The sequence below is a fragment of the Nicotiana sylvestris genome, chromosome 2, assembly GCF_000393655.2.
Source record: "Nicotiana sylvestris chromosome 2, ASM39365v2, whole genome shotgun sequence".
NCBI classification, from domain to species: Eukaryota; Viridiplantae; Streptophyta; class Magnoliopsida; order Solanales; family Solanaceae; genus Nicotiana; species Nicotiana sylvestris.
Window position 1 is genome coordinate 157,029,795 of NC_091058.1, and position 11,199 is coordinate 157,040,993.

Below are 11,199 nucleotides of genomic sequence, written 5' to 3' on the forward strand. Positions count from 1 at the left end.
CCTCATGAAGAAAGGTGTTCCTTTCAAGTGGGATCAATCTTGTAGCAATGCCTTCGAAAGTATCAAAACCTACTTGATGAAACCTCCAGTTTTAGCAGCTCATATACCAGGAAAGCCATTGATACTATACATTGCGGCGCAGGAAAGGTCTGTTGGAGCATTATTGGCCCAAAAAATAGTGAGGGGAAAGAAAACTCTCTTTACTACTTGAGCAGGATGATGACACCTAACGAGTTGAACTATTCGCCAATTGAAAAGTTGTGTTTGGCGCTAGTCTTCTCAATTCAAAAGTTGAAGCACTACTTTCAAGCTCATGTTGTCCGTCTTGTTTCTAAAGCAAATCCCATCAAGTTCGTGATGTCAGAACCTGTTCTTAGTGATCAACTAGCGAGATGGTACCTCCAATTTCAACAATTCGAGATTTTGTACATCCCTCAAAAGGCTGTAAAAGGACAAGCATTGGCAGACTTCTTGGCAGATCATCCGATACCTGATGATTGGGAGCTAACTGATGAACTACCTGATGAGGATGCAATGGTCGTTGAAGTTCAACCCCCATGGAAGATGTACTTTGATGGTGCTGCGCATCGTGGGGGAGCCGGGGCTGGCGTAGTATTTGTCACTCCTCAAGGTGAAGTCTTGCCCTACTCCTTCACCTTGACACAACTCTGTTCCAACAATGTTGATGAATATCAAGCATTAATACTTGGGCTTGAAATGGCCGTTGATATGAAGCAATTGCAATTGCAAGTCTTTGGTGACTCCTAGTTAGTGGTCAATCAGCTTTTGGGTAGTTACGAGGTCAAGAAGCCTGAATTACGCCCATATCATGATTACGCAAAAAGGTTGATGGGGTGGCTCAGCGATGTGACTATTCAGTATGTACCAAGGAAAGAAAACAAGAAGGCTGATGCTTTAGCCGCTCTAGCTTCATCATTAGCCCTGCCTGACCAAGTGCAAGTTACCGTCTGCCAAAAATGGGTAGTACCGCCGCCAAATGAGGTCAAAGGTGAAGAAAACGAACTCAAGCATCTTGTTGCTGTTTGTGAAGTTGAGAAAGAAGAATGGCAACAACCCATTATCGACTACTTATGCTATGGGATACTTCCAGAAAATCCGAGGAGAAGGACTGAAATCCGTCGTCGTGCACCTCGCTTCCTTTACTATAAGTATACTCTATACAGAAGGTCGTTCGAGGGAGTACTTTTGCGATGCCTAGGAGAAGAAGAAGCTTTCCAAGCTTTGCAAGAGGCACATTCTGGGGTATGTGGGTCACACCAGTCCGGACCAAAGCTCCACTTCCATATAAAAAGGATGGGATATTATTGGCCAACGATGGTAAAAGATTGTTTGGACTATGCTCGAAGATGCAAGGCTTGTCAATTCCATGCGAATTTTATTCACCAACCTCCTGAAGTGTTGCACCCGACTGTTGCATCCTGGCCATTTGACGCTTGGGGATTGGATGTTGTTGGACCACTACCAAAGTCTTCTGGTGGGCACCTATACATCTTGGCTGCAACTGACTACTTCTCAAAATGGGCTGAAGTTATTGCTCTTAAGGAAGTAAAAAAGGAAAATGTTGCAAGTTTCATCCGAGTAAACATTATTTATCGCTTTGGCATTCCTCGTTACATAATAACGGATAATGGAAAGCCATTCGATAATAGGTTGATGAACATGATTTGTGATCTTTTTGGCTTCAAGCAACGTAACTCTTCGATGTACAATGCTGCCGCCAATGGTCTAGCCGAGGCATTCAACAAGACTCTATGCAACTTGTTAAAGAAAGTTGTCTCCAAATCCAAACGAGATTGGAATGACCGTATGGAAGAAGCTCTATGGGCATATAGAACGACTCATCGCCAACCAATACAGGCGACTCCTTATTCACTCATTTATGGAGTCGAAGCTATCTTGCCACTTGAGCGTCAAATACCTTCGTTACGACTGGCTATTCAAGAAGGGATCACTGATGAAGAAAATGCTCGACTTCGATTAGCAGAGTTGGAAGCTCTTGATGAAAAAAGATTGGAAGCTCAACAGAGTCTTGAATGTTATCAAGCTCGATTGTCTTACGCCTTCAATAAAAGAGTTCGTCCGAGATCCTTTCAAGTAGGAGATCAAGTCCTTGCCGTACGAAGACCCATAATTACTTCCCATAAACCTGTAGGGAAGTTCACTTCAAAATGGGATGGGCCATATGTCGTACAAGAAGCTTATTCAAGTGGGGCTTACAAGCTGGTTGATGCAGATGGTATGAGAATTGGCCCTATCAACGGCAAGTTTTTGAAGAAGTATTATCCATGAAGTTACAAGTCATGACGCTCCTCGACGTACGAGCCTAAACTGCAAGTCATGATGCTCCTCGACACACGAGCCTAAACTGCATGTTGCTACACTCCTGGCCCGCAAAAGTATAAACTGTGTACGACCCCAAAAAAAAAGTCTGCTAGGTTGAAAATCTCGAAAGAAGCGGCCTAGGCAAAAGTTAGGACATATAAAAAAAAGTCCGCTAGGTTGAAAACTTCGAAAGAGGCGGCCTAGGCAAAAGTTAGGACATAAAAAAATCACCCATTCTGAACTACGGAATTACTTGATCCTCTTCACCGAGGTACGTAGGCAGCTTAGAGTTTCATTCTAAGTTCAGTCGCACAAGTTCAAAAGATACATATTTCCCTAGTTGTTGTCCGAGTGAAGTATAGAGGAATGCAAAATCAAGCTGAAATGTCATCCTCTTGTGAAACTTTGATCTCATTTGATTTAAAAGGGGAAACCCTCCATGGTAAATTGATATCTTCAAGTCCGTCAGTACTCAAGCTGAAGTCCCCAAGTTGAAATCTTCAACTCCGTCGGTCTTCAAGTTGAAGTCTTCAAATCCGCCGATCTTCAAGTTGAAATATTTAGGCCCTCCAAGTTTCAGAGTTGAAGTATTCAAGTTCGTCGGTCTTCAAGTTGAAGTCTTCAAATCCGCCGATCTTCAAGTTGAAATATTTAACCCCCCAAGTTGAAGTCTTCAAGTTCGTCGGTCTTCAAGTTTTAGTCTTCAAATTCGCCGATCTTAAAGTTGAATTGTTTAAGCCCTCTGAATCTTCGAGTTGAAGTCTGCAAAGTTCGCCAAATCTTCAAAGTTTTCCAAGTGTTCAAGTAAATGTCATCTTCAAGTTGAAGCTTTATAACTTTCCAATCTTAAGGTGGACATATAAGTCCCTTTGCACCTTAAGTTGGCCTCTTCGTGGGTTTGTCCTTAAAAGGGACTATAACTTTCCAATCCTAAGGTGGACATATGAGTCCCTTTGCACCTTAAGTTGGCCTCTTCGTGGGTTTGTCCTTAAAAGGGACTATAACTTTCCAATCTTAAGGTGGACATATGAGTCCGTTTGCACCTTAAGTTGGCCTCTCCAAGAATGGGGCCACATTGAGAGTAATCTCTCCAAGAATCGGGCCACATTGAGAGTAATCTCTCCAAGAATCGGGCCATTTTGAGAGTAATCTCTCCAAGAATTGGGCCACATTGAGAGTAATCTCTCCAAGAATCGGGCAAGGATGAATACTCATCCCCTCACACCCCAAGATTATCTTCTTCATGCGTGGATCATCTTATTGAACAGGAACATATCTTTCTTGTTTGACTTACAAAAAAAATGACAAAAGAAGAAAAACACAAGAAAAGAAGAAGAAATTACCTTAGCGTCAATACTTCCGAGTCCGCAAAACTAGACTCAATATGGCTTGCAAATACTGCGAATTGATGCTAAACAAATACGACGTATGGTTTATATAGATACCAAAAGGTGGCTATCAAATAGTGATTTCTCGATGTGGGATCTGTGCTAAGGCGGCAAATACAGTTTGTCTCCAGCATGGATTAGGCGGGAGTGGCAGACTTCAATAAGGAATCAAATAGCTTCTTTGCTTGAATGTTTAAACTACGTAAAGGCTGTGGAGGAAAAAGCAGTCGTCGACGCGTCCAAAGCTAATATGGATACTATTCACGATTCTATTCATATTAAGTTGCTCAGGTCTTTGCAAATGAAAGCCTACATAGGGACCAGGTGTAATGTTAAAATAATACATTTTTTTTGGTCTTTGGTCACTTGACCTTTGATTACGTGAAACATGTGAATCAAAGTTTCCATGAATTATTTTGTCTTATGTGAGCTTATCTCTGATTTTGCTATTTGCTCACATGAATTAGTTGATTTAAATCAAGGTCTTGGCATGGATTATACACTAAAAGGGGGAAAATGGTTTAATTTGGAAAGCTTGAAAATTTATAGCTTTTCATCTGTTGACAAGCAAAGTGCGAGTCGCTCAATCGTCCAAGCACAGTACTTCAAGCCTCGTCTCTAATATGTTGATATTTTAACAAGTCTTGAAGTAGGGGGCATTTGTAGGCATATAAATTTTATTGGAATTAAATCCGTAAAATAATTTGGACTATATTTTAAATTCAAGATATATTGGTCCAAATAAATATTATGGGCTAATATATAAATGAATTAATTATACAAGTCCAATATATATGGATTAAATAAATAAGTCTTAATCCATTGGGCTTAAAGACTTAATTGGGCTAAAGTAATGAGCCCACTTCATTAAACCCAAGATGACATCTTCCTAGAGGCCCAGTTTGGTGCCACGCGTGAAATGACGTGGCACGCCAAGTCAAACGGAAGAGCCAATAGGATCATGCCACGTATCAAAATGACAAGGCATGCCAAGTCACACTAAAAGACCAATGAAATCGCACCACGTGTGCAAGTGACATGTTCTAGCCAATCGAATGCGGCCATATCACACTTCAATTTGATTGGTCGAAAAAAGTTTGTTCTTATCATAACTCTTCCTTTCAACAACTATAAATAGGGGTCTTCATAACTTAGAAAAGACACCAGAAGTTATAACAAGAAGCAAGAAAGAGCTCGTGGATCAAACGCTGCAAATTTCTCCACAAGTGTCAAGCTTCAAGTTCAAGTTCAAGAAATCAAGTTCAAGTTCAAGAACAAAGAACAAATCAAGGTCAAGTTCAAGTTCAAGAACAAGATCATCGTTTGTGGCAACAAATACATATTCAAGATCAAGCTCAAAGACCCTTGAATTTATTTACTATAGAAAAGTAGAATCAGAGGATTCATAGAGATTGTAACACTCAAATATTCGAAATAAAATACTACGATTGTTGCGATATTTTTTCGGTCCTGATTTTATTTTTTCGACATAAATTTATTGTCTACAATATTTACTCCCAAATATTTGGCATTACCATAACTTTAGGAGCCGACTTCCTAGTACTCATTAATTAATGCTTTTTCATTCAAATCCTTTCTGAACGTGGAAGGAAAGAGTAACCTATTAAAGAAGTGGAGGTTTTCTTCAGGACACTTGATTTGGACTTATGTGATAGAGAATAGAATTAAATCAATTGATATTGCTCCTGGTTTCTTCCAAATTCATTCAATTCATCCAAATCGAATTCAACCAATTGATATTGTTGAGTGCTCGCACAAAATCTTATACTGGTAATTTAAAAAATTAAGAAGCTATAGGTAAGCAAATAATATTACACTATATTAAAATTTTAGGCTGACTTACCCCACAACCCCCCAATAGTTGACTCGAATTTGCTTAATTGGCTAAGAGTTAATGAGAGGGTAAGTTGATAATTGACCAAAAGCTTATATATTTCAGTGGGATTCTTCCATATATATATATATATATATACTAGTTGCCTGCAACCCGTGCTCTGCACGGGCCCAACGCTACCACAAATTCCAACACATTTTTTCAATAAGTAATCAAAGCTGAATTAACACCAAGTAGGTGCTGCTACATGTTTTGAGTTACAAAAGATACAAAACGTAGCAAAATAATAGATGCAGCAACATACAACAATTTCATATTGATGGTTCCGCAATTCATCAGTTGTTATTCCTTTAAGATTGTCCAAAATATATAGAGTATGCAGACAACTACAGTGTTCCAAACGGCTTATGTTTCTTTCGCATCATCCTTCCTAGCTAGTTGCTGGTAGCACCTCTTGGGTTGGATAGTTTGATTTGAGTCTAGCTAAGGTATTCAGCAAAGAGTAATGGAAAATTGTTAAGGTAACAGAACTTTTCTGATCATTGCACCTGAGAAATTGATGGAAGTCCATCTTCGAACATCTCAAATCATTTTCCTTTTGAACTCTCAAATTAGCTGCCACTGCAAATGCTTTAGGATGATTAGAGTTAGAAGATAAACAACAAAAAGTATGAACCGAAAAGAAGACCCAAAAAGGAGAGTAAAAGTGCGTGTGGGTGTGTGTCATAAGTAACATCTAAAGTTTCTTTCAGTCACTACCTTGGAATAATCTATTCAACCCTCGCCAGTGAAACTATCCTGATATGGACCCCCTTGTAACATAAACATATAATGGAGAAATTTATTGTGCTACCGTCTCATTCTATTAGCATGGAAGTATCAAGCACCATATACCATCTTTCTCCAATTATCCTTCATACTTTACAGGAAAGGCAACCTCTTCCTTGGAGTTACCCAGCCAGTTAGATATTTATTATGTGAGTTTCGAGAAGACTCATAGCAATCTAGGAATACAACAACAACAACAACAACGACCCAGTATAATCCCACAACAACAATCTAGGAATACATATGTTTAAAATCAATTATTTATGCCTCTTTTACTAATGCACGGAGAAATTTTCTTTAGAGAAAGAGATATTGCTCAGCATTATATTCTAGCGTAAAAATCTCTGTTAGCGTGTGAAAATATTATTGTCAGTTGATAAAAAAATTGGAGCTTTGTTCTATGTACCCTTTTTTATGAAGCATTTCATTGCTATTTGGTAATTTCCCCATGACTGTTGCTTACTTCAGAATACTACATTAAAAAAATTCTATACCAGTCTAATCATAAACTATAAAGAGAATATACTGTTTTAATTGAAATAACTCACTACTGTATACAGTCACGACTTATCTCTTTGTATGTTTCTACAGATTAGCATGTACAAAATATAATATTATGATGCAATGAAAGAATGATATAGACTAACTTGTGCGGCAACTTCAAATGCATTTAATTATTTGCCTAATTTGAAGCAAGTACCATAACCATGTTAGGATTAACTGGTTCGAGTGCAAGGGATGAAAGAATAAAGCACGTTAAAGCTAATATGTCTCATTAATCAGTAAAAACATAATGATTTATGCTTACTTGATAAAAAAAAGGGCAGGATGATTTATCATTAACAGAAGCAAAGGGAAATGAGAAAAAATTTCCTTTTATTTAGCCAAGCTTCAAACTGTGTTTTACCAAGTTCAATCAATCTTAAACAACTGATAACACACAAATATGTGTTCCTTCTAAAGCAAATGAGGATTGCAGGTGAGCAGTACCTGGTACTGATTAATAAAATGACAATGAAGAATAGATAGCTACCAAAGATGAGAATTTTGTGGAAAGTCTTCTCTATATTACTAAACATAATAAATGATTTGTTGTTTGTTTCTTGATCTTCACCAAAAAAATAGCATTTTGATGCAAAAATAGCAATTATGAAGCAAATTCATCTAAATTAAATTTGAACTCACTCAAAAACCACACCAGATAGCTGAGATAAAAATAGACAGTACAAAAAAAGGCAAAGGTAAACATCTATTGTTTAAGGTGTCACCTCTTCTCTGGGTTCGCCCGTACCAGACAATCATTATGCAATTTTATCCATACAAAATGAAATGACATTGAAGGAAACCTCACATTTACATTTAAGCTTTCGCTGTTGATTGTGGAGATGGTTCTTGAGGTGAGAAGCCTATAACAACAGTTGTCATTTTTATTTGTCATGTTCTGTTGGTAGGCAGAATTTTGTACAGTCTGAATATTTCATCAACAATATATGAATCATTAATAAGTGCAAGTTTTAGAAGACTATTAGAAAAGGGCAGTCTAACTATAATACAAATATAGATCTATGGTGAATAGTGCTATGTATTGTCAATATAACACCTATGTAAAATACCACTGAAGGTTCTTGTTGATATACAGGTGTCGATGATAAAGTAGTCTTTCTTAAGGAAAAAAAAATATTCAAATAGTTCATAATTTTGTTCACAGCCAGCGAAGAAGATACACATAAAAATGAAAAAAAGTTAGTAAATTAGTCAGAATCCTGTTAGTACTAGATGAATAGCAAGACTAACAATCCAAGTGACTTTTCCCATTTGATTTTGGTTTAAAAAGGAGGGTCATGTGACTTGCTTAAAACATTATAAAGCACCTCATAAAGAAAGATTCCTAGGCGAAAAATTCATATATTGTCCTTTCCTATTGGTGCGGGAGCAAGTGAGAATGTGGAGTATATGTAATGACATGCACCTTAATTTCAATAGGAAATTTACAATCTAACAACATAATTTTGCAGGGATTTCACATAAACACACCATGAAAATTAGTAATTTTAACACAATAACAAAATAAATAGCTTACCTTATATAATTCAAGTACCAATTATTGTTTCAAAAAGGATCATCCCAGCTTATTGCAAAGATCTACTTCATACTTGATACGACTTTTTCAACACAATCCAGCTTCATCAGTGAACATCTTGTCATGCAAATCAAGCTTCATTAAGTTGGTGCATACTTCAACTGCTTGTGAAAGAGAGTATACACCTTACAATCATTGTAGATGAAACCTTAAGTCCTCAAATATTGGAGAGGGCTTCATAAGTTCAGAGAAAGCAACAACACTCTTATCTCCTCTCATGTTATTGTAAAACTGAAGGACCTGCAGTTTGCAAGTTGAGGGAATTAGTTGGCACTTTGCACGCTGCATGTGCTATAACCAAACCAAATATTATACCTCTTTTTGATTTTGTACGGATATTTCACCCTATTTATCTTAGGGTATGCCTTTCGCTTTACATTAACTTGGGAATACACATAAAATTGTAATTAACATTGTTATATCCAACTAAGCACCATGAAAGTTTGTATAGAAAGTGTAAAGCTAAAAGTAAATAAAATACAGTTATTTCATTGCTTAAACAAAAGGTAGAAACTAATAAGTGAAAGTAGCACCAACAGTTGCAACATCAGTAGTACAACATTACACTCTCCTTCTGCATGCATAAATAAGATTTTGATCTACTGATGTTCACGTCTTCTCCAGCAAACAACATGAAACAAAAGTGAGCGGATGTGCAATCACAGTCTCAAACGAAAAGGTGGAAACTCTCACTGTGTCTTTTTCTTATCCACCCCAGCAACTTAAGCATCAGTCAAGAAAGAATCGGCTGGGTTTCTTCGCAATGCTGATTAATAAATCAATTTATAATTCTATAATAAATGGATCACATATAGTGAGCCGAACATAAATAAATAAAAAGTTATTCTTCAAGTAGATCTAGGAGAACAATCAACATAAACCACAAATCATATAGCCTTACATACATCAATATAACATACTATTAAGTCTTCCTTCCATTGTCTCATAACTATTCATGTGCTATTAGTTCTTTCCGCATCTTGATATAGGCCTGTTTGATTTCATAATGCCAAAGCAGGGGATCTACAGTCCCATATAGGCATAAAGCACCTAAATTCATAATGATCAAACAACTTGTACTCCTTCAAAATTGTAAGTCTATTATTTGGTCCTATAATATATAGACTGAACAAATAGAATAAACTTTGTATGTTCAATACAAATAATGAAAAATAAGGCAACTAAAAAAAATCAATTAAAACAATCTTAATAGCAGAAGTGTTCTCATGTGGGAGTTTCTTATTGCCACTTAAAAGAGCTCAATTAACATAGCTACATTCAACCCAAAAAAAGTTTATAACTACAATCTAGGTTCCATCAAAAGTTTTACAGGAAGTAAGAAGCTGAAATATATCTTGTTGTTTCATCACTCCTACAAAGGTAGATACTATCAACTTACAGTAGCAAGAACATTGGCAACATAAGTTGAACAGAAATGGCACTTCTCTTTTGCTGCAGAAATTTAATCTTGAATGATATTATTTTCCTCTTCTTCAACAAACAATAGGAAATTTAATCGGGTAGCTGCACTTAAAGCCTCAACAGAAAAGTTGAAAATTCCCATTTGCATGATGGTTGTAAAGTTTGTGGCGTACAGTGAAGAGGAAGTCAAGTCTTTATGGGGTAACAATGTCGATGAATTCTGCTAGTGTATGTTATTCCTCTTTTGGCCTTTTAGGTAAAGATATCCATAAATCAAGAGAGGCTGCAATCTTGTATATCTTACCAAAAGAGCTTTCATGAAGTAGTTTGAGTCCATTTACTTTCAAGTTATTTTCAACACATAACACTAACAGTTACTTGCTTAAGTTACCTAATTACCAACATTAGAGAAATAGAAGGAAAAAAAATATTCATAAGCACGCAAGAAGAAGATATGAACTGGACATGATGAAAGCAAAACCAAATTGACGCCTACTTTAAGCCAAAAGAAAATCAAAAGAAACATTTTTGTAAGGTCATTATCCTGGAACCTTACAGTACTATTAAAATTGAAATACAATTAATCAAAACCATGATAATCAATGTGAAAAATTGAAATAACCCAAGATCTTAATAGTTTTTTTAGGAAGTAAAAAATTCCTCCATTACCTCTTTATATGAGTAGCCCACATATCACTATGAAGCAGGTTCTTTGCAGCCTTCACATGTTTTCTCCTGTACTCCAGAAAACCCTATGTGCCTTTCAGTTGTTTGGTCAAATTGAATTCTTAAAACACAAATTCAAATCTTACATTAAAATAAAAAAATTACTTATATGCAACAGCTAATAATAAACATAGAGAAAGAACCGTGGACTGGAGCTCGCAGTTTTCCATGAATGAAAAGGAAAAAAAAACAGCAAAAGGAAGAATAGGGAAAATCCATAGAAGAAGAAGGAAAGCAGGAAAATAAAGAGTAAAATTAGAAGCACTTAAAGTGACAGCAAAATGATGTAGGAACCATGGAAGTGAAAGACGTGTCCCCACCAAAACATAAAGAAACCAACTACTACGTGTCAAGGAAATTGAAGAGAATGCAACGGCGACCAAAATATAAAAAGTGTTATAAATATATTATATTATGGATGTTTATTTAGTACTCCGTTGTAAATAATCTTCCTGAAAAAGCTTATCCATATGGGACTCCACCGTAAATATATTTAT

The 11,199-nt window shown here is 36.5% G+C and overlaps 1 protein-coding gene and 1 long non-coding RNA gene across 2 annotated transcripts; one reads left to right on the top strand and one right to left on the bottom strand.

Annotated features, from left to right (window-relative positions):
• Positions 1-849: 849 nt before the first annotated feature.
• Positions 850-4,202, top strand: LOC138885843 (uncharacterized). Its single transcript, XM_070166828.1, has 3 exons — positions 850-1,263; positions 3,940-4,022; positions 4,199-4,202. Exons 1-3 carry the CDS (start codon positions 850-852, stop codon positions 4,200-4,202), a joined length of 501 nt encoding a protein of 166 aa, XP_070022929.1.
• A 1,561-nt stretch (positions 4,203-5,763) lies between these two features.
• On the bottom strand, positions 5,764-10,999 carry LOC104213089 (uncharacterized). Its single transcript, XR_707519.2, has 3 exons — positions 10,646-10,999; positions 8,495-8,794; positions 5,764-6,216 (listed from the first exon to the last, which is right to left on the bottom strand). It is a non-coding gene; the product is annotated as an uncharacterized lncRNA (long non-coding RNA).
• Positions 11,000-11,199: the final 200 nt, after the last annotated feature.